Below are 25204 nucleotides of genomic sequence, written 5' to 3'. Positions count from 1 at the left end.
ATTAAACCTACCCATAGAAGAAGGAATCTTCACTTCTGCATTTTAGAAATATATAATTTTTAGCATATTAAGGCTTTCATTTGGGAGGATTGTGAATATATTTTAAAAGTGGTAGGGTCACGTTTATTCCCCTTTTTGCCTCCAAATGAACACCACCACCATTTTCACTGAGCTCAGGCAAAGCCCTTTGCACAAATTAAGCCTTTGGGACCTTAAGGGTTTAAGTAGCATGGAGGAGTTTATCTGGGCCACCTGTAGTACAGTGAATTTCACGTTACACTTAAAAGATCAATGGGCTGGATTTTGATCTCTATCCAGCCCCAACCCAGTTGATAGGTGTATAGGGACCATAAAGTTAGAGGAGAAATCCCATGATACGGGAGCAGTTTAGAGCTAACCTAAGTGGCCCTACACTGCCCCAGCCTCACAGGCCTCAGTGCAGGACATATGTTGGTGGTGCAAGGGGAGCGTTTCTTCAGCTCACTGCTTTGAGGATTCTGAGCTGCAGATTCAGCCCCCACAGCAGCCAGGAATCCAAGTGGTGCAAAAGTGACATAAAGCCTCTTTTGCTCCCATTTCTTCCTGGGCTAACTCTTTGTACTGTGTCTGAGGAGACATAGCAATAAGGTGCTAGATGCTGTGCTAATATCATGCCCTATTTTCAAAGGTTTATAGTTTAACCAAAACTAACACACTCACTTCAAGATGAAACTTGCAACAAAACGAGGCATCAAAACAAAACAATGAAAGTAGAGAAAATACGAAAAAGAAAAGACAATCCAATCTCTATGTTACAGATGGTTTCAGAGGGTTTTTGTACTCCTAATTATCATCCCACTTTAGAAAATGTCCAGATAGCCAAATATTTATCATCTGTATACTTCACAATACATTGAGTCACTGAATTTATAATAATCATTAAATCATACCATATAGTCCATTACATAGTTTCCCTAAATGGAAAGACAAAGAAACAAGAATTGATTCATCCACTTTGAAGGATTTTTCACAGAATGATTTCACTAAAGGGAGCACAGTTTGACTTCTGTCATCTGAAAAACAAAATAAATGTGTAAAGTTAGTTGTTTGTGTTCAATCACTTGAAGAAGAGCATATGTCCGTTTCATGATAAAAACATCAAGGACCTTTAAAGTGCAGCTGGGATTGTTAATTAAAATATGGGTGTCATCTAAACGAGTATGAGTATGAGTGAAATCTATTTATTTTAATGTAGAAGCTTTTGAGGCCTTTATGGGTCACCCCCCTTTTCTAGGGAAGGACCCTCATCTGTACAATGATGGGACAACAAAAGCTCTCCGAGCACAGGCTCTGACCTGCAGTGTGTGGGTAATTGAAGAAGCAAACCCATCTTCTCCTTCTACCAACACACCTAGTAGCCAAGAGATAGAGGGAGAAGATATATGGTGAGCAAAAGGATAAAGGGAGAGCTTGTCAAGATGGGACAGGGTGAGTTCTGCTACCTTGGATCTCAAGGTCAGCTAGAAATTAAGCTTTTCAACCTACTGAGCTCCCTCCTATTTAACTGCAGGGCTGTGCATAACCTCTGACCACTCTTCAACCTTTTTCCAACAGCCAAAACAGCTGTTGCAGCAATAGTAAGTAAAAAACTTCAAACAGAAGTATGAAATTGATAGTCTCAACAATTTGAAAATAAATCTACTACTGTATCCAATGGTACAAATGCTATTGGTTAAACAATCCAATTGCATTCATTGGTACTCTCCCCAAACTATCTGCTTTTTGTTATGCAGCTTTCCATATGTTTTATATGTTGATTATTTTGATAATTCACCATCAACTCCTTGTTAAGTAAATATTTGCTCCTCATTTATGTATTGTGAAGATGCAGTGAAGTCAGAAAAACAGGAGTGGGAGTGGGAGCTGTTGTGCAAAATATAGGGCTGCTAATGAAGATAAACAATTGAACAGCTCTGAAAAAAAAAAGAGTATTACTATATACAGTACTAACTGTTAAATAACGAACAGTGACTATAACAACTGCTGCATCACACAGACATATTAGGATACTTTTGCATATACTCTATGAGCCAGATTTCTGGCCCACTTTGATATTTTGTACCTCTCAGATGGTGAAAAAGCAGTGGAGATTATCTGCAACTGTAGAGCCAGTGTAGCTGGCTCCTATTGCTTTCCTTAGCCCCAGCAATCCTCAGTATAGGGAACATGGCTGAAAACAGTGCACTTCAATTATCCAAGATGCTCCCATGGAGACTACGCCAATTGTTGCAGGCTAGAATATGTCCATTTCAAACCTCTCCAGCTTCTGCTGAGGCAAAGCTAGGAAGAGAATCATGGATGCATAACTGGGCCCCCACACTGAGCCAAATGAACTTAGAGAATCTGGCTCTACTTTCCTAAAGATACAGGATCACATACCCATACATTGTGAGAAACCTGAAGCTTTGCAGTGCTGATAGAAGAAAAACTTGGAAAGACTATTGCATTTAAAATATCGTTTCAACATTCTTTTCAACAAGTCTTTTCCTGAAAAGCTGAAACATGAACACTGTGACACTCTGTACCCCATATTCACCATTGATGATATAATTATCATATGTTTTGTACAAAGTATGCCTGAGGAAGGTATCATTTTAAAAGTCTTAATTTGTTGAACATTAGTATCCTGTTAAGTTGTTTGTGCTCTCATTGTATATGAAGTTTTGCTATGTATGTGCCACTGAAACATGTTGTGAGGTTGGGAACACGCACAAGCCGCCTTTCAGGTATAACCATAAAAGGCCAAACAACACTGATGGCCCATAGAGAAGAATACAAACACTCACAAGGATTACCGCAGGAACTATGAACAATGGAAATCTCTCAGAGATAACACTACACAATGGGAACTGTTTGACTCAGATCACAGCAAAAGATCTTTCCAGCAAGATGGAAGAAGCTATAAAAAGGGGAATTGACATGACCACTGGGCCTCACTGCCCATACAACACAACACCTGGAAATACCTAAGAAACAGAGACTGAACTGGGGGAGCAGGGTCCCAGGCAGGAAAGAAGAAAGCCTGCCTGTGTTGGAAGCTTGGTGGACTGTTTGTACTATCTAGCAGGGTGAGATACTACTTGATTCAAATCCTGTCCTAATCCTGAGTTTAGAGAACTCAGACTGTGTTTTTGATTTATTTCTTATGGTAATCTACTTTGATCTGTTTGCTATTACTTATAAATCACTTAAAATCTATCTTTCTGTAGTTAATAAATCTGTTTTATATTTTACCTAAAACAGTGTGGTTTGCATGAAGTACGTGGGGAATCTGCTCAGGAAAAGGGCCTGGGGCATTGTCCTCTCCACATTGAGGAAGGGGCGGACTGGGTAATACATTTATACTGGTCAGGTTTTTGACCAGGGTAAGATGGTATAGCTCTGGGGTCCTAGGTGGGGAGCTGTGAGGAATTGGCTGAAGCCCCTCCATTGTTGTTTCATGCAGTGAATGGCCAAAGCCTTCATGAAACTGCAGCTAGGTTTTTCCCTGCCTGTGTGAGTACAAGTCCTAGAGGGGACTGTAGCTTGTCACAGCATCATGGAGTAAGAGGGAGCCCAGGTTGGTGAGACAGAGGGCTCAGTACCCCAGTTCCAGGTTGCACCGCAGAGGGATATCCATCACAAACATTTGCTAAACAGCCATACATAACATCTGCATTAATTCTGTAATCAGAAGAAAAAGATTTTCATGGTGCCAAGCACCTACAGATCTAAGTGATGTCAACAGGAGCTGCTGATCCTCAACACTTAAAATCAATGTCAATGTATACAGTGCTGAGTATCTATATCGTGCTTTATAAAACACAAAACAAGACTGGTCACTGCTTCAATAATTTACTTAGTGTATCTGCCATACATGAAAATAAAATCATATGTCAAAAATTGCTATGCTCAGTTTCTTACTACAGATATAAATGGTGCATCCCTGGACCAACCTGGCTCCTTCATCCCAGAGAACATTCCACCAGCATAGGTGCTGGAACTAAGGGTGCGGGGGTGCTCCAGCACCCCCTGGCTTGAAGTGGTTCCCATTAAATACAGGGTTTACAGTTTGGTTCAATGGCTCTCAGTACTCCCACTATAAAAATTGTTCCAGCACCCCTGTACACCAGTCAAGGTCAGATTTCATTTTCATCAGACACTCTGTAAGTGTGCCACCAGCAGAGGCTGCCAAGACAATGGTGCTGACTCAGCATGTCTGTCAGCCACTCTGGACACATCCTGTCTGCCTAACAAGCACTGCCTACTTTTTGAGTGTACTGACTTGTTGCATGGTCCCTGACAGACAGAAGATTGCAAGTATTCTGTGCCACCGCAATCCCCCCCCAATCTTAATCAGACTTTCAGTCAGCACAGACCCTGGACTGAATCTAGTCAATGGTCTCATTTTTTCTCCCTGTTACATCAGTGCAAGCTTTAGAATGTACTTTGAGTAATGGAGGAGGAAGCAGGGGAGAGAGAAAAAAATAAAATTCTAGAAACAAAATAGAGACTTTGATCCTCTTATTGCAAGGGAAGTGTGGTAGTTAATTATCATTGAGGCTTTATTTTATGGGAATTGCTTTTCTACTGGCAAGTACAGCCTGTAAGCAATTGAAAAAAGTGCCTGTTACTCCCGGAGGGAGATGAAAGGCAAGATATTCTTAATGCCCCTCTTCCCAAACATACCTCACCCCATACATACCTCCAAATTCCCATTCTACCCCATCCACACACAGACCCTCGAATGTCCCTCTCACTCCACATATACTCCAACAACTCTCCACTGGCCCCCACTTATCCTGACAGCACACACACACACACACACACACACACACACACACACACACACACACACACCACTGGCCCCCACTTATCCTGACAGCACACACACACACACACACACACACACACACACACACACACCAGCAGACCTGACATACATCACTGCAGCCCCGAACACTTCGGGCGCATCGGCCACAACACCCGACATTTCCCACTCACCCCCAACATCTCTCACTCACCCCAACTCTTACCCCACCATCCCTCAACATCTCTCACTTGCCCCCAACCTCTCATCCCACAGCCCACCAACAATTCTCATCCCCAGTCCTTCACCCACCACCCCAGGGACCTTCCTGGCCACTCACTGACACCCCAGCATCCCAGCACTCCATTCCTGTCCTGGACTAAGCTGGCTCCTCCTGATCCCGAATGCTCGGCTCCACTTGCTCCACACTTACACAGCCACATGTAACCCACACACACTGCTCAGGTCTGGTGCAGCTGGGCCAAACTTCAGTGAAGGACATTGTGACACGGGCTGGAAAGGGTCACAGGGCTGCTCAAGTTTGGCTGGCTACTCCTCTGTCATGACAGAGGGGAAGCTATGCCATATTTAAGTGAGTGGCATTGCACTGCAGCACTGTTAATTTTTTTTGCCCTGTTTGTTGGGGTCTCTCCTCAAATGGAGAGTGCACATTGGTTAATCTCGGCCTAGCCATGAATCATCTTGCTCAAATTAGGCTTGATAATCTTAAATTTTATACCTCCAGTTAGCCTTTGGCTGAAATTTGTAAGATCTGGAAAGGACCCTGGTCATGGCCAGAATAGAGCCAGAGTGGGGAAGAGCCAGCAAAGCTGCTTAGCAAGCACAGCAGTGTTTTTAATTAAACAAGAAAGCATCCTAGAAAGTAAATTCCCATAAAAAGAAAAGGAGTACTTGTGGCACCTTAGAGACTAACCAATTTATTTGAGCATAAGCTTTCGTGAACTACAGCTCACTTCATCGGATGCATACTGTGGAAAGTATAGAAGATCTTTTTATACACACAAAGCATGAAAAAATGGGTGTTTACCACTACAAAAGGTTTTCTCTCCCCCCAACCCACTCTCCTGCTGGTAATAGCTTATCTAAAGTGATCACTCTTCTTACAATGTGTATGATAATCAAGTTGGGCCTTTTCCAGCACAAATCCAGGTTTTCTTCTCCCCCCCCACCACACACACAAACCCACTCTCCTGTTGGTAATAGCTTATCTAAAGTGATCACTCTCCTTACAATGTGTAAGGCTGACAAAGGAGGTGCTGTTGTCATCATGAATAGGTCGGAATATGAACAAGAGGCTGCTCGGCAGCTCTCCAACACCACTTTCTACAAGCCATTACTCTCTGATCCCACTGAGAGTTACCAAAAGAAACTACAGCATTTGCTCAAGAAACTCCCTGAAAAACCACGAGATCAAATCCGCACAGACACACCCCTGGAACCCCAACCTGGGATATTCTATCTACTACCCAAGATCCATAAACCTGGAAATCCTGGGTGCCCCATCATCTCAGGCATTGGCACCCTGACAGCAGGATTGTTTGGCTATGTAGACTCCCTCCTCAGGCCCTGTGCTACCATCACTCCCAGCTACCTTCGAGACACCACTGACTTCCTGAGGAAACTACAATCCATCGGTGATCTTCCTGATAACACCATCCTGGCCACTATGGATGTAGAAGCCCTCTACACCAACATTCCACACAAAGATGGACTACAAGCTGTCAAGAACACTATCCCCGATAATGTCACGGCTAACCTGGTGGCTGAACTTTGTGACTTTGTCCTTACCCATAACTATTTTACATTTGGGGACAATGTATACCTTCAAATCAGCGGCACTGCTATGGGTACCTGCATGGCCCCACAGTATGCCAACATTTTTATGGCTGACTTAGAACAACGCTTCCTCAGCTCTCGTCCCCTAACGCCCCTACTCTACGTGCGCTATATTGATGACATCTTCATCATCTGGACCCATGGAAAAGAAGCCCTTGAGGAATTCCACCATGATTTCAACAATTTCCATCCCACCATCAACCTCAGCCTGGTCCAGTCCACACAACAGATCCACTTCCTGGACACTACAGTGCTAATAAACAATGGTCACATAAACACCACCCTATACCGGAAACCTACTGACCGCTATTCTTACCTACATGCCTCCAGCTTTCACCTTGACCACACCACACGATCCATTGTCTACAGCCAAGCTCTGCGATACAACCGCATTTGCTCCAACCCCTCAGACAGAGACAAACACCTACAAGATCTCTATCAAGCATTCTTACAACTACAATAACCACCTGCAGAAGTGAAGAAACAGATTGATAGAGCCAGAAGAGTTCCCAGAAGTCACTTACTACAAGACAGACCTAACAAAGAAAATAACAGAACGCCACTAGCCGTCACCTTCAGCGCCCAACTAAAACCCCTCCAATGCATTATTAAGGATCTACAACCTATCCTGAAGGATGACCCAACACTCTCACAAATCTTGGGAGACAGGCCAGTCCTTGCCTACAGACAGGCCCTCAACCTGAAGCAAATACTCACCAGCAACCACGTACCACACCACAGAACCACTAACCCAGGAACCTATCCTTGCAACAAAGCCCATTGCCAACTGTGCCCACATATCTATTCAGGGGACACCATCACAGGGCCTAATAACATCAGCCACACTATCAGAGGCTCGTTCACCTGCACATCCACCAATGTGATATATGCCATCATGTGCCAGCAATGCCCCTCTGCCATGTACATTGGGCAAACTGGACAGTCTCTACGTAAAAGAATAAATGGACACAAATCAGATGTCAAAAATTATCACATTCATAAACCAGTCGGAGCACACTTCAATCTCTCTGGTCACGTGATTACAGACATGAAAGTTGCGATATTACAACAAAAAAAACTTCAAAACCAGACTCCAGCGAGAGACTGTTGAATTGGAATTCATTTGCAAATTGGATACAATTAACTTAGGCTTGAATAGAGACTGGGAGTGGCAAAGTCATTATGCAAGGTAACCTATTTCCCCTTGTTTTTTCCTACCCCCCCCCCCAGACATTCTTGTTAAACCCTGGATTTGTGCTGAAAATGGCCCAACTTGATTATCATACTCATTGTAAGGTGAGTGATCACTTTAGATAAGCTATTACCATCAGGAGAGTGGGGTGGGGGGAGAGAAAACCTTTTGTAGTGGTAAACACCCATTTTTTCATGCTTTGTGTGTATAAAAAGATCTTCTATACTTTCCACAGTATGCATCCGATGAAGTGAGCTGTAGCTCAAGAAAGCTTATGCTCAAATAAATTGGTTAGTCTCTAAGGTGCCACAAGTACTCCTTTTCTTTTTGTGAATACAGACTAACACGGCTGTTACTCTAAATTCCCATAAGTATTATTCACCTAGCTGCTTTAATTACTGTAACTGAATGTGCATTATTGTGCCTTACATTTTATGTTAGGGAGTGCAATAGTTCATGTGGTTTCCAAATAAAGACTAGGATCTGTGGTTTGGCATAATAAAAGTTGTGGTTTTGTGTGAGAGGCAAAGATGGATCATAACTCATCTTTTTGTCCAACTGAAAGGCAACAACAACCCCAAAAGCTTTTGAATCCTATAAAGGAATGGTTACTTACCCTACAGTAACTGTGGCTATTTGAGATGTTGTCATCCGTGTGGGCCCCATAGTAGGTGTGCATGCACTTCATGCACATTAGATTGGAGTCTTTTGGATAGCAGTGTCTGCCAAGGGAGCTTGTGTGGCCCTGTGCCGCCTCATGCTCACATGCATAAAGGGCAGAGCGCCTATGACCCTCCCTCAGTTCCCTCACAATGCAAAGACTGTGGCTGTGGATGGCTCCATAAAGTAGAGACAGAGGGTGGATCATAAGATCCGCACTGCTGACATCTTGAGGAACCACAGCTGATCAAAAGGCCAGAATGTTTTAAGTGCAATAAGCAGTTAAGGGTCTTAGGTGTCGAAGCCTGCACTGAGCACAAGTTGTGTTGGGCTTCCTATAATTGAGAACCTTTTCCAAGAGGAATAAGTCTCTCAGCATCAGGAACTCCTGAACCTGTAGGAAGCAGTCTCTTTCACTAGTATTCAGCCAGTCAACAGACATGCTGTCAGATGCAGTGACTTCGGATCTGGATGCAGCATCTGGCAATAATTCTGTGATAACAGGTCTGTTTGCATTGTTGTAGCCATGCTGATCCCAAGATAAAAGAGAAACAAGGGTAGGTGAGATAATATATTTAACTGGACCAGCTTCTGTTGGTGGTGGGACACCACCAAATATAACCTCACCTATCTTGTCTCTCTTATATCCTTGGACCAACACGCTACAACAACATATCAAACTATGGAAGATATCAATATTGCTATTTAAAATGGAATCTTCACAACATAAACAAGGGAGCCAGATTGAACAACATTTACTGCCTGAACAGAATCAAGAAACAAAACTTCATCCCAGGAAGACTCAACATCTGTAACTCTCTGACCACTACTTACAACTCCAAATATGCTGAGTGGCTCTGCAGAAGAATCTCAAAAAAAACGCAAACAACAACTGAGGAATCATCTCCTGTACTTTACATATGCCAGAAGGGACCACCCCAAACAAGAAATTATCACATGTTCTCACACACCGGAATAAAAAGAAGTCAGGAATCATATCTCAAGATCATGCAGGAAACCCAAAACAACTATCAGGACACCCTGATGACAGCCATCCAACAGAAAAACAAAAAGTGGAACCAACTACAACAACTCGACAGCCAACAGTACACCACCTCCAGGAGAAACCATGACACCAAGACCCACTACACAGACATTATATGACATCCCAACATCATTAGCCTATCAAGACTGCCCCCAACCAGAACTGAAGTATCTGTACTTTCCAAGAGTCTGAATTACTGCCTCACCACAGAACCTGATATCAGGCGGAACACATGAAGAACTAGAAGAATTCTTCCGCTGACCCTGCCACAATTAATTCTTTCACAATGAAGATGACACCACCCACAACTACCAAAACCCCACCAAGTCATAGAAAAAAGAATCATTTGATGGGACTCCCCAACAAATGAAACCACACTGGATCATTACAGCAACTGCTTTAGGAAGATTCATCAGCTAAATCCTCAACAAACATCATATCCACCACAATCTCTCTACCACTGAGAGGATAGCTATACAATCCCTGAAATTCAACCACTAGATAGAGATCAAAACAGCAAAGAAGTGCCATCGTAGTCCTTATCATGATGATTACATCAATGGGGCAACATGCAACTCTTTGACACCACCTATTATAAAGAACTCAAAGACCCCCTGTCAAGGTTCCTTCCCCACTCTGAACTCTAGGGTACAGATGTGGGGACCTGCATGAAAGACCCCCTAAGCTTATTCTTACCAGCTTAGGTTAAAAACTTCCTCAAGCTACAAACTTTGCCTTGTCCTTGAACCCTATGCTGCCACCACCACGCATATTAAACAAAGAACAGGGAAAGAGCCCACTTGGAGATGTCTTCCCCCCCCCAAAATATCCCCCCAAGCCCTACACCCCCTTTCCTGGGGAAGGCTTGATAAAAATCCTCACCAATTTGCATAGGTGAACACAGACCCAAACCCTTGGATCGTAAGAACAATGAAAAAACAATCAGGTTCTTAAAAGAAGAATTTTAATTAACGAAAAAGTAAAAGAATCACCTCTGTAAAATCAGGATGGTATATACCTTACACGGTAATCAGATTCAAAACATAGGGAATCCCTCTAGGCAAAACCTTAAGTTACAAAAAGACACAAAAACAGGAATATACATTCCATTCAGCACAGCTATTTTACCAGCCATTAAACAAAAGAAAATCTAACTCATTTCTACCTAGATTGCTTACTAACTTTTTACAGGAGTTCTGAAGAGCATTCCTGATCTGTTCCCAGCAAAAGCATCACACCGACAGACAGACCCTTTGTTCCCCCGCTCCAGCTTTGAAAGTAACTTGTCTCCTCATTGGTCATTTTGGTCAGATGCCAGCAAGGTTATCTTAGCTTCTTAACCCTTTACAGGTGAAAGGGTTTTGCCTCTGGCCAGGAGGGATTTTATAGTTCTGTATACAGAAAGGTGGTTACCTTTCCCTTCATATTTATGACACACCCACACCACAATTCACAGAGGAATGTAAAGATACCATCAAATCCTTCCCCAAACAACTCAGAGAAAAACTCTTCAGTCTCACTCCCAAGGAACCCACCCCTGGGATTTCTATGTGCCTCCCAAGATAAATAAAAAGGGAAGCCAGGCAGACTCACCATATCTGAAAACAGCACTCTTAATGAAGGGATATCAGGACTCACTGAAGCCATCCTCAAACCATTCACCACACAAAAGGCCAGCTTCCTCCAAGACAATACCAACTCACTCCAGAAACTCCACAACATCAGCAACTTTCCTCAGAACACTATCCTTGCCACCACAGATGTCACGTCCCTATATACCAACATCCCTCACCAAGACTGCATCACTGCCTGCTTCAAATTCCTCCTAGATAATGTGCAATGCTCAGAAATCCAACCTAAACACATTGCCAAATGCATCCATTTCATCCTCACCCACAACAAATTCACTTTTAACTACGAATACTTGGTCCAATCATGGGAACAGCCATGGTACTAGGATGGCTCCCCAATATGCCAACCTCTTCATGGGCCATCTCAAGGAAGAATTTCTGGAAAAAATGCATCACAGACTTGATGATATACCTGAGATACATCCATGGTATTTTAGTTCTCTGGACAAAGGACCTGAATTCCCTCATAGATTTCCACCACAACTTCCATAACCACCACCCATCCATCAAACTCTATCTACAACAGTTCCACACCAGCATCAACTTCCCGGACACCACAATGAGCTTCAACAATAGAACCCCACAGACAACCATAAACAAGAAACTCACAGATCACCACACTTAACACCCCAGATTCAGCAACCACCCCAGACACACCAAGAAATCTGTTATCTACATCCAAAACCACAGATACCACAGAATTTGCTTGAAAGAGAAAGTCTGGGATACACACCTAAACACACTTAAAATTGCCTTCAATAAACAAGGACACTCCATCAGAGATGTCAGTCCGGAAATGGGCCACCCAAATACCCCAGAAGAACCTGCTTCAATACATGGGGGAAAAACACTGACCACACACTCCTTATTGTCTCCTACCACCCCACACTGGAACCCATACAGGGTATCATCAAACAATAACAGCCCATACTTGACGGGGACCACATCCTGAAAGAAATCTTACCCAAACCCTCTCTTCTTGCCTTCAAACAACCCCTCAACCACACTAAGCTCATCATCAGAAGCAAACTCTGCACAGACTGGGACACACCAAGTCTAAGCAGCACCATGCCCTGCCGAACCTGCAGACATACCTCCTCTACCACAATGATCAATACACCCCACAACACACCATTCAAGAACAATGGATCCTATACGTGCTGACCACCATACCTGGTGTATCTCTTCCAGTGCATCAAATGTCCTAACAACTATGTGGGTGAAATCAGAAAATCACTATGCTCTCGAATGAGCTCACACAGAAAAATGACGAAAGACAAAAACACTGTACCACTAGTGTGTGACCACTTTTCACAAAGCGATCACTCTATATCTGACCTCTCAGTTTCCTCAAAGGAAACCTGCACAACGCCCTCAAAAGATGAGCTTAGGAACAAATTCATAATTCTGCTAGACACTAAAAACCATGGATTAAACAGAGACATGGGTTTTATGGCTTATTACAACAATTTGTAACACACCCTACTGCCTGCTAGCCCTTAATTGCACACTTCATTTTAAGTCATCTCCTACAGCATGTGTGAATCCCTTATGGTTTACAATCTGTTCCAACTTGTATTTGGCTCAGACATTCTGGTCACCTTCCCGAGACCTGAAGAAGACTCTGTGAAGATTGAAAGTTTGTCCCTTCCACCAACAGAAACTGGTTCAATAAAAGTTATTACTTACCTACTTTGTCTCTCTTATGACAGGTCTGGGAGCTTGAGGGCTAGCCATAAATTCAGCAGTGAGATGATGAGGTGGGACTACATCTTTCCTGCTCATCTGGTGTCTCGTCAGGGAGTAGACAGATCTGAGCTAAAGTGGAAGATGCCACATGCAAAGTCTGGCAAGTGGCATCATGTAAGTGCACTCTGACATGTGGCCTAACAGTCCAAGGCAAGCTTGTACCACTCAGATTTGATTTATTTCATTTAGAACAAGCACAGTGATAGGAATCTGTCCTCTGGAAGATAAGCTCTTGCTAACTAGGAGTCAATTGTGGTTCTAATGAACTCTGTTGTCAGCAATGTGGTAAAAGAGGATTCTTCTTTGTTCACCATGAGACCTACCCAGATGAATAAAGAGACAGCATATTCCATGATCTCTTTCTGGATTTGCTTCTGATAAGTCAATTGTGCAAATAATGGAAGACGTGAATGTCCTCCTCAAATGTGCTGCTATCATTGCTAGACATCATGTGAAGACCCTCAGCGCCCTGAAGAGTATGAATGGCAATACCTTATATCGATAATGGTTGGGCATTACTGTCAATCCCAGGTAATTTCTGTGTGCTGGGTGAATGGCTATGTGGAAGTAGGCATCCTGTAAATTCATGAATCAGTCTTGAACCTGATGAGGTGGAATGACAGAGACAAGCGTTACCATCCTGAATCTGAAACAGCATATATATTTGTTCAGTTTCCTTAGGTCTAGGACAGGACGAAGACACTCTTTCTTCTTTGGAATAAAGAAATATCAGGAATAGGAGCCTCTCCCCTGAATTCCTATGGTACCTCTTTTATAACTCCAAGATGAAACAACAAAAGCCACTCTTGTTTGTAGGTCCTCATGAGAAGAGTCCCTGAAGATGGATGGGAAAGGGGGAAGAATGTGACAAACTGGGAAATATCTGTATTTTGTTATGAATATGGTACACACCCCTGTCTGTTTGTTATGAGTTACTTGCTATGGAGTTAAACAGAAGGGGGTAGTTAAAGGGAGAAATGAAATGAAATGAACAAGAAATGAAACAGCAGCAAAGACAGAACACCTGGGGTAAACAGCGTCAAAAGAGATAAGATAGCAACTGCTGGGCCATCAATTGGAAAGCAGCTATCTAGCTGGCTCCATCCAGGCTAGAATGGTTTACTCTTCCCAGACCAAAACCTAGTATAAAAAGGGATCCTAAACTTTAAAGATGCTGGCCTCAGGAGGAACGCAGAAAGGTCAGTGGGTTATCAGCAGACTGAGATAGACCCCTGAACTGAATGAGACATAGTGACTGCAGCAAGTGGATTGGCTCTCCCAACCCAGAGATGGGAATAAGCTGGACATACATGAACTACAGATAGAGAGGGCAAGCTTAGGTAAGGAAATGTGTGTGCAGGACTCTTATGTTAAACCATTTTCCTAACCTTAGGGATGCCAGATGCTTGTACCCAGGAGGTCTGTCTCACGGTGACAGCAGTAGTTATTGACCTAGTGGCCATGTCTGTGCATCCATGGGCACTTGCAGAATTGTTTTTGCTTCCATCTGGCCTTCCTTTTTAACGTCTTTCAATTCCTCTCTACTGTTCTGTCACAGTTTGGTTAAGAACGTGGTCACTCTCGCCTAGCAGAGAAAATTATATTTCATGAACAGAGCCCGACAGTTCATGATATTGAACTGTACTGAAGCAGAGGAATTTGCCTTGTGCCCAAAGAGATCCAGCTTCTAAGGATCTCTTTCTTTTGGTGTGCCCTTAGTGGTTTTTTATTTTTCTTCTATTTCTGACATCATCAGTGACCTGGATTAGGATGGGTTTATAAATATTTATAGCCCTTCTGTAGTACCTGGTACCTATTTTCTACCCTCTTTGATGTAGGAGGGAGAGGGGCCAGGGTCTGCCAAAGTCTCTTCTCTAGTTTGAGTATATCCACATTAATGGAGAGAGCAATCCTGGCTGGGATTGGTGAGCTCAGGATATCAAAGAGTGTATGGTTTTTTTCCTGGATAACCAATGTATCTATGTCTAGGATCTCTGCAATGAGGGTCAAAAGTTCCTGGATGTCTGAGATTGTCTGGTGCTAATTTGACTCGTTTGGTGTGGAAGGAGGTTGTTGGGATCTCTCCCTTGCCATGTCCACCTGCTTGCAGAGAGGGATATCTGGCTCCAGCATGGGAGCTATAGCTAACAATGTTTCTCCTTCTCCGTCATGATAGGTGCAAGAAACATGCAAATGTAGTCCTCAGAATAGCCAAGGGGGCATGTTGTATGGCCAGGTTGAGGTTGCCAGCCCACTGGTATTCATATTTCATTTGCCCTGACTAGGGAGCCAATGGTACTTCTTGTAGGTTCCTCTTCTGATCACAGGGGAGACAGGTCTCTGCTCAAAGGTGGCGAGAATAAATGGGCTTGGAGAAGATGACAAGCAGAATATTTCCTCAAATGGTGGTGCTGTAGTGTAGTGAAACCTTGGTGCCAGGGAGAATCAGCACTGATAATGATCTTGCAACTGAAAATGTGTCAGGTAGAGATACCACAAGTATGTATCTCAGGATTGCAATGGGTTCAATCTTCAGTGCCAGTCCTGATGCTTGTAAGGTGGATGGTTTGATTTCAGCACTGATGTTGGCACCAAGCCACTACTTCTTTGAGTTGTGCCAGTGGTTGAGCTTGTGTGTCCAGCTCTTGAAGCCATAGAGGGGTTGGAGGTTTTGCCTCTGGAAGACTGGTATTTCTGAGCTTCCTTGTGAGGTAACCCCAAGGGATGTTCAGAGCTCCATTTCTGCCTGTGCTCCACCTGGCCGTGCCTCTTAGTGTGTCTTTGGCATTGGTGGTTTGGACACCGGGTCTGTTGGTAATGGGGTTGATGCCAAAAATGCCCAACTCCCTCTTCATTGCCTTTTTCCTGCTGCCAGACCCTGATGTGGGGTGCCTGCTTGAGGAGGCACTAACCAAAATGACATTTTCGGCTCCAGTTTGGTACCTGTCACTTTCTACAATTTGGAAGCAATACACATAGACTGCACTAATAGATGCAGTTTGAGATTAGTGTGTCTGAATTGACAGGTTCTGAAGAAAAAGGAGTGGCAAACCAAACATCTGTCCAGGTTGTGGCTTCCCACCAGGCAGCACAGGCAGTGACTGTGGCCACATGTCAGCAGGATAAGAATGTCACATGATGGGAAGCGTTTGAACCTGGGTGCCTCAAAGTCCACCACGGTGATGGTGGTTAGAGCAAAGTGCCTGACCCCAGTGTATGGGGGGGAAGAGTTGTTGAACCTTTTTTTTCTTTTGAAAAGTGTAATTTGATTGTAGATTTTTGAAGACAGAAAAATGAATTATTCAATTAGCTGTTTTCTTTTCAAGACAAAGGTTAGCAAACACTAAAAGAGAGTAGCAGATTGTCTTTGTTGGGGTCCATCTCCCTGCCACAGAGGATGAAAGGGAACTAAGGAAAGGCTGCACCTGCTTCACTCTTTATGCCTTCCTACAGGAGCACAAGATGGCACAGGCACAGCCCCGACAGACATTGCTAGTCAAAAGACTCTGATCTCATTGCACATGAGGTGCATTCACATCTACAGTAGGATCCACACTGACACATATTTGAAGAGGAACACTTGACTGTGATTTGGTATAAAAATCCATCTGTATCAACATTTGATGTGCCACTTTCCTCATGCAGCAAACCCAAACGTCTTGTCTTCACATTCCAGTTCTGCACAACTCTGCCATGTCTACACATCTCACCTCGTCCCTTTTTTTTACTCCTTCTACCCAATCTTCTCTCTAGTTAATATCCCTTTTAAATCTCTCTATTTTCATCTTTTTGCCTTTCCTCACTAGCCTTCATTCCTTCAACTCACTTCTTTACATTGTGTACCAAACGACTTCCCTCACCTCATTGAAGTTCCTCCTAAAACATACTACTTCTGGTGAATGATAGTTCATCAACAATAGAAGTGAGTTTAAGGAAAAAATTAAATAATATGCCTATACCATTTTGAACCCATTGTCTGTATTACATGCCCAACCTGTATTGTCTGATTTAGGGCCAGATGCTCACGGTGAGTAGTATCTCATTCCTCAAGTGCTTCAAATGGAATCAGTGGGAGCACTCAAAGAGTAAGATATTAGTCAACATGAGTAAGGATATCAGAATCTGACCCTGAAAATGTAAGCTCCTGAGGCAAGGACTGTTTTTCTCCAGGTTTTGCACAGTGTTAAACGCACTTATAGAATTAAATTAATAACGATAATTATCCAACATTCCTATCAGATGCACTGAAGATTTTATTCAGCCATTTTATACCCCCCTCCCTCCCAACACTGCATTAGATAATAAGATGTGACAGATAGCTCACTCCTACTTGAAAGTTAAGGTGCCCAAAATCAACCAGGGCAAGGACCAAACAAAGATAAAGGAACAAAGTTTTAAATAAAACAGACTCAGAGAATGAATCCGAGTAACATGGACAGAACATGAAGATATTTAAGCACAATTTTATCATTATCTACACCAGGGATGGGCAAACTATGGCCCTCGGGCCAGATCTGGCCTGCCAGCCATTTTAATCCAGCCCTCGAGGTCCCTGCTGGGGAGCGGGGTCTGGGACTGCTCCATGCGGCTCCCGGAAGCAGCGGCATGGCCCTGCTCTGGCACTGCAGCTGGGAAGCCGGATTGGGGGTGGCTCCATGCAGCTCCCAGAAGCAGCGGCATGGCCCCACTCCAGTGCTCCAGCTGTGGAGCAGGGTTGGGGGCTGCTCCATGCGGCTCCTGGAAGCAGCGGCATGGTCTCCCTCTAACTCCTATGTGTAGGGGCAGCCAGGGGCCCCGCCCCAAGTGCCACCCCCGCAGTTCCCATTGGCCAGGAACCACAGCCAATGGGATCTGCAGGGGCGGTGCTGTGGACGGGGCAGCATGCAGAGCTGCCTGGCCACGTCTCCGCATAGGAGCCGGAGTAGGAACATACCTCAAGTGGCTCCTGGAAGTGACGGCAAGCACTGCTTGGAGCCTGCACCCCTGAGCCTCTCCCCACACCCCAACCCCTTGCCCCAGCCCTGATCCCGCTCCTGCCCTCTGAACCCCTCGGTCCCAGCCTGGAGAACCCTCCTACTCCCCAAACTCCTCATCCCCAGCCCCTCCCTGGAGCCCACATCCCCAGCCGGAGCCCTCACTCCCCCCCACTTCCCCGCCCCAGCCCCTCCCCCACTCCCCCACCCTCTGAACTCCTCATTTCTGGTCCCACCCTGGAGCCGCATAAGCCCTCCCCTCCCCCGGACTCTAACCCCAATTTTGTGCATTCATGGCCCGCCATAGAATTTCTATTCCCAGATGTGGCCCGCGGGCCAAAAAGTTTGCCCACCCCTGATCTACACAATGAAAACAATGAAATACAACCAGACAGATTCTATAATCCAGAAAAACTGCTGCAGAATTGGGCTAAGTAGTTCTAGACTATGACCTTACCTGCATCAAACATTTCAAGCAGATTAACTAAAGTCTCAAATGCTGCAAGCCGCACACTGCTGCCTTCATCTCTCGCTAGTTCTACTAATTCAGGAAGCACTACATTTTTTGTTAGATCTGTCCTGCAAAGCAAGCAAAATGGTTAGGGAAGACAAATAATGAAACAATGTTTACACAGAACCAAACCCAATCTCACCCAAACATAACTTTCTTCTGGAAGTTGTACGTTACTCTTCAATTTCCCAGTTAGGAAAAACTGAAAAAAGCTGCAGGAAAACAAAAATAAAATTAAAAACAAAACAAAACAACCTCCGGAGATTTTGTAGCCATCTAAAAACAGACTAAAGTTTCAAATACAAATCATCCCCTCTCATGACTAAGGAAAATTACTTAGTTTATCTCAAATTACAGATTGTACATACAATGCAATCTGGAAAAAAAAGAGTTATGATGATTTAACGTGCGTCACACAGAAGAGTTCTCTGCAAGAGTATTCAGAAACTTCTCAATGTGAGAAAAGAGCAAGGTCCTAAATGTAAATGATAAAATATGAGCCATGACTCGTGAAAATGCATGGGAATGACTTGTCCTCATTATATAAGATGGCACTGGCCAAAAGTAAGCCCTTCTACATGGAAGGGCTGCCGCCATTATCTGGAGGAGTTGTGAGGCTGCCTGACTGGCTGACCCAACATCAATGCTGGATTCTTCAAAGCCAGTTCTAGGGAAGGGAGGGAAGAGGATCCTTCTTTCCCAGTTGCTAACATATCTGTTGAAGGTAGTCTCGGCAACTTGGGTTTCAACATCTGCTACGGATTGGTACAGTAACTCCTCGCTTAAAGTCGTCCCTGTTAATGTTGTTTCGTTGCTGATTCATTAGAGGACATGCTCGTTTAAAGCTGAGCAGTGCTCCCTTATAACATTGTTTGGCAGCCACCTGCTTTGTCCACTGCTTGCAGGAAGAGCAGCCCATTGGAGCTAGCCGGTGGGGGCTTGGAACCAGGGTGGACTGGCAGCCCCCCCATCAGCTCCCCATTACCCTAAGTTCCCTGTGCGGCAGCCGCCCAGCAGGCTGTCAATTGCCAGCAGTTCAGCTGTCCCTCCCCCCACTGCCATGTACTGCTCCTGCCCTCTGCCTTGGAGCTGCTCTCCAGAGCCTCCTGCTTGCTGTGCAAGGGGTGGGGGGAAAAGGGGGGCTAATGTCAGGGATTCCCCCACCCCTCCTCCTGTACCCCGCTTACCCCATTTCCAAAGAGCAGGGGGGGACACAACAGGGCTCAGGATGGAGGGAGCTTGCTGGCAGGAGCTGCTGTTTCAACTTGTTGATCTATTTAAAAAGGCAGTGTACTTAGAGTGGGGTCAGCGTACTTAAAGGGGCAATGAGCATCTCTCTCTCTCACACACAGTGTGTGTCTCTATCTGCCATGCTCTCTCCCCTCCCTCCATTTGTGCTGCCTTGTAGAGTGTGAGGCTACATTAACAACAATGTGTTAACCCTTGAGGGCTCAGCCGATTGCTAGTTCATCATTTAGCAGTAAGGCATTCCCTGGGAAATATCCCACCCTCTGACTTCACCACCTCAGCCAAGCTTCACAATCATCATCGCTGTGTACCAATATTAAATTGTTTGTTTAAAACTTATACTCTGTGTGTGTATATATATATTGTGATGGGGCAAGGCCAGATGGCAATAGTAAAGTAATGGGAGACAGATATATTAGCCACAGGCTAAACAAATCCCTGTTACCAGGATAAGCAAATGGCAGCTGCTCAAGGTCAATTAAGAGACTTGGGGCCAATTAAGATCTTTCCAGAAGGCAGGGAGGACAGCTAGGATGACTGGGACACCTGAACCCAATCAGGGGCTAACTGAAACTAGTTAAAAGCCTCCCAGTTAGTCAGGTGGGTGCGTGTGTCATGAACTGTAGGAGGAAGTTGCACTGTCGGAGAGACTGAGCAGTACACACCATATCAAGCACAAGGAAGGAGGCCCTGAGGTAAGGGTGAAGTGGGGGGCTGCTGTGGGGAAGTGGCCCAGGGAATTGTACTTGAACTGTTTCTAAAAAGTCAGCTACCATAGCTGGTACTCTTAGAGTCCCTGGGCTGGAGCCCGGAGTAGAGGGCAGGCCTGGGCTTCCCACTTTGCCCCCTGATTAATCACTGAGACTGGGAGACCACAGAGACTGTGTAAGGGAGGGTAGCTTCTCCTCACCTTCTTTGCTGGCTTATGATGAAAATGGTCCAGTAGGCTGTGACCCTTGCCTCCAGAGAGAGAAGGGCTATAGGGAGGGTCACAGGGAGCCTCTGAGGCTAGCGAAAATCTGCCAGGAAACGTGCCACCCATGGAGACAAGGACAGAACTTTGTCACTATATATATATATATATATATATATACATATATATATATATATATATATATATATATATATAATATAATCTTTTGTCCGGTGAAAAAAATTTCCCTGGAACCTAACACCCCCCTCCCCATTTACATTAATTCTTATGAGGAAATTGGATTCGCTTAACATCGTTTCACTTAAAGTCGCATTTTTCAGGAACATAACTAAAACATTTAGCGAGGAGTTACTGTATATGAAGGGCTGGAATGAGATTTGAATCTCTCATCAATTTGAAGATTGAAGGGGGAGAGACATTTTCTTGGCATGGAATTTCATGGTCTGGAATCATCTGTATAGAAAGATGAGTTGGTGTGAGCAAAATGGGAGAGAGATCCCTTTCCTTGCGCAGTGGTACTAAAGTAGGCAGCCAGCATCATTTGGTATGCCTCAATGCATATATAATATACAATAAATAGTTACCATAATACTTAGCTCTTATATAGCCCTTTTCATTAGTGGATCTCAGAGCATTTTACAAAGGAGTTCTCGACTGTCTACAGACAACCAGAAATGTCTTCCTGATGGTCTTAATAATACTTCGAAGGAGCTTTTCCACGTTCCCTACATGTTTCCACCATGCTCACTTCTCACAGTTGTCAGGACTTCTGGCCTTTTAGTTTAGATAATATTTTAATTGAGAAGCTCGCCCTTGATGGCAGGCCTCTTCCTGCACATACGTAAAATCTTTTGATCTGATCTGCGGCTATTGTAAACTGACACAGCTCCACTGAAGTCAGTAGAACTACATCAATTTCCACAACCTGAAGATTTATGTACTCTTTATGTTTATCACACTGATAAATAGAGGTACTGCAGGCAAACTACATACTGCAACTCAGACTCAGACTACATGGGTGCTAATCAGGAAGACCAAACCAAAATTATATAGGATGTTTACAGCCTCTTCGTATATACAGAATTTTTAGGCTCTCTCACAATTTAAACAGAAATATTAGTACTGTATTGGCTATAACAAAAAGTCATAGGATATGCACTTTTTATAAAGGTAAAGACCCCCCACACACACACACAAACACATATTATACTACGCAAACAAAAAAAATACAGACCCCACTTATAAGTCAGTGCAAATGATAATGCATTCAAATGTTCAGAAACAGCAAGAACAAGAAAAAGTTACTTGGATTGGACTACTATAGCTTATTGACAAAACTAATTGCAACAAACCAAGTGGATCTCAGTATTTGTCTTCTCGACTGATAATTGCACACTAATCATTAATATTTTACTGGGAAATTGTTTGATTATGAAATAGTGAGCACCAGTAAATGGTAAAGAAAAGGAATGATGCCATGCATGGCTGCAGTATTTACATAAATGCACTGATATATCTTGTTAGAAGTGCCTTTATTCCACTATTTCTTGAGCCATCCTCAACACAAATCACTGCTACAGTTTACCCTCCATAAATACATACACCCTTAACTAGATCCTGTTAGATTAAAGATGATGATAACTGAGGGCATGTCTACACTACATCTTATGTCGACATAATTTATGTCGCTCATGGGTGTGAATAAACCACCAGCCAGAGCGACATAAGTTACATCAACATAGTTAGTGTAGTCAGCACTGTGTCAGCGGAAGATCTTCTCCTGCCAACATAGCTATCCTCGTTCACAGGGACTGGAGCAGTTAAGCCAACAGGAGAGCTCTCTCCCATTGGCTTACAGCCCCTACATTAGAGAGCTCACAATGTAGTCTAAATCATGGAGAAAGCAGGAGAGGGGACCAGGCAGAGATACTCTGAGACATTGAGCATAGCATACGGATACAGATACACAAGAATAAAGGAGGTGGGGGAAGAGAGAAAGAAACAGCTGTTCAATAGTTAATAATTATTTATGAAATGTTTTTCCTTCTTCATTAAACTGCCTTTGTGGAGATTGTTAGCCACTAGTGGCACTGTTATCTCTTGCCAATTGGCTTTGTGTAGAATCTATCACTTTATGCAAATTTCAGTTTTCTCATTTATAGTGTATTTGTTCCTGCTTGGGCTAAAAATGAGACCACAAGATGATGAACTTTTCTTCATTTCCTTGGTTAACATACTGGCCTTGAACGTTTTTTGTGGGGGAAGATAAGGTAAAGCTCTATATTTTCCTTCTCTCCTTATCATCAGGATCTACTATAGCTAACCTGGATTTAAAAGAAAAGAATGAAAATAAATCTTGTGCACTCTTCCATATATCCTCCTACCTCCTTTATGTCACTTTATAGGAGCCTCTTTTAGCCTCCACAAAAAAGTCATTAGCAGAGTTAGTTTTACTGATATTAGATTAAATTTTATAATCCACCCTCCCACAAAGGAAATAATATTTTACAATAGAGTGTGTCACTTATTCATTATTGTCAACACCAAATGCATCATTATGGCATCCTACCTGCTGATGGAGCTAAAGAAATTCAATGAGAAAACTACAGGGAACAATGGACAGAATCCCAAAGGAAAGAAATATCAACAGGCAGGTGAGAGGATGGATTAAGAAGGAAATAAGTGAACATATGGTCAGGAGTGAGGGGTAAAAATACATTCCAAATAAGACCCAGGAAGGCAGGGAGAAAGAGAAAAAATGAAATCACAAGCTGATGGGGAACGGGAAGAAAGCTGAAACAGATATTTCCAAAATGTGTTTCTGTGGATTTCCATTTTGGAACCATTAAAGATATATTTAATTTCTGACAGAGAATTAAAACAAATATGGCAACTAGAAAAAAGAATCAGTTGTTTATAAATCTGTGATAAAACCATGTCATTTCCAAAAGATGATGCAGCTACCAATGTGTGATACCAATCCGTACATTTTCCATGCAATTTTTACTCTTATACATATATTGATATATAATATAATCAGAGTGGATTATAATAAAAATGATCTCAAAAATTTACATTCTGTATTGAGATAAACAAAGTGGGTAAGGTAATATCTTTTATTGGACCAAATTTTTTGGCGGAAGAAACCAGTTTCAAGCATCATAGAGCTCTTCTTCAGGTCTGGAAAATGTAACTAGAATGTCATAGCAAAATACAAGTTGGGACAAATTGTTAAGCATAAAGCATTAATGCTTGTTGCAAGAAACCACTTAAAAATGAAGTGACCAATTAATGCTTGAAAGCTGGTCCTATACAATATATTAAAACAAAATTTATTTTACTATAAAACATTGTAACTACTTACTTATGCTAAACTGTCTTTTGGGGTGGAGGGAGGTAAGGGGATAACACAGGACCTGATCACTTAAGCAAGTGAGTAATCTGAATAAGCTCAATGTCTTCTAAAGTTACTCATGTGCTTAAATGTTTGCAGGACAAAGCCCTTACACAGCAACTATTCAAAGCACTTCTAGTTAATTTTATTTCCTATCTCAAATAAAAGGTAACTGGCAAATTAATCTAGCAGTCCCTGCACTGCATGGTTTTACTGAAATAGTGTTAATTTAACCACATTACTAATCTTTTACTCTAACTGCTTGTAGTTACACAGCCCAGTTCATCACACCCACCTTCAAAGGGTTAAAGACACAAAGAAAAATCATTCCCACACATGTTGGTACTCCAAAAAACCTCAAACTGCATTTGTACAGTACCTTTCAAAGCTAGGCTTTAATTTCATCCCCTCCCTGAGTGCTGTTCATAAATTTTAATGCCAAAAGGGACCATTTATGATCACTAGCCTGACCTTTCCCTGCATAACACAAGCCAGAGAAACTCACCCAGTAACTTGTGCATCAAGCCCATAATGTTATGTACTGTTCATATCTCCTAGACAAGAACAGAGAGGTAGACAGCTACATCTGCATTTATAATAGAAATTTCAGAGGGTAAAAAACGTATCCTCTTTGGCCCTGATTCTGTGGTACCTTATATGTTGTATATTCAAGACAAGACACTATAAATTTTAACTTGTCTATAAGTTCAACAGAGCTTCTCTAGTGCTATATTTGTAACTTTAAAAAAATGAAGAGGCTTTCAAGCTTATATAAACAGCTGCCACAGAATTTACTTTTACTATAAGTAATCAAAACATGTTTATCATCCTTTTGCAAAGAGTGGCAATTAGTTTAAAGAACTATGGACTCCTTCCAGATTGTCTTCCATCTTTGTATACCTACACATTTAACAACTGATGTCAGCTAAATCTTCCCATTGATTTCAAGGGGCTTTGAATCAGACCCTTTTCAGAAAAATGTTTTTTGTTCACATGGTAGTTACAAAAATACATTCCTGAATTACATAAAGCGTAAGTGGGTGAAAGCTGTGGACAATTAATTGAGAGACTGCAATATGCCTTGAATATCAAATAATTTAATATGCCAGGATACACGTTTGAAATTTTTAAAAGTTTTTACATTACTACTAAATACTTTAGAGCTAAATTTTACATTTTGTA

At 42.9% G+C, this 25204-nt stretch overlaps 1 protein-coding gene across 5 annotated transcripts in view; it reads right to left on the bottom strand.

Annotated features, from left to right (window-relative positions):
- Positions 1–25204, bottom strand: part of PPP4R4 (protein phosphatase 4 regulatory subunit 4) — a 126551-nt gene that overhangs the window by 40098 nt on the left and 61249 nt on the right. For all 5 annotated transcript variants that reach the window (XM_007063444.4, XM_037900879.2, XM_037900880.2 and 2 more), the window contains 2 exons: positions 18393–18514; positions 930–1052 (listed from right to left, as the gene is read on the bottom strand). In XM_007063444.4, coding sequence (XP_007063506.1) covers positions 930–1052; positions 18393–18514 — 245 coding nt within the window. The remainder of the gene's footprint in view (positions 1–929; positions 1053–18392; positions 18515–25204) is intronic.

The sequence above is a fragment of the Chelonia mydas genome, chromosome 6 (assembly GCF_015237465.2).
Source record: "Chelonia mydas isolate rCheMyd1 chromosome 6, rCheMyd1.pri.v2, whole genome shotgun sequence".
NCBI lineage: Eukaryota > Metazoa > Chordata > Testudines > Cheloniidae > Chelonia > Chelonia mydas.
This window is presented reverse-complemented; position numbering and strand designations above follow the sequence as displayed.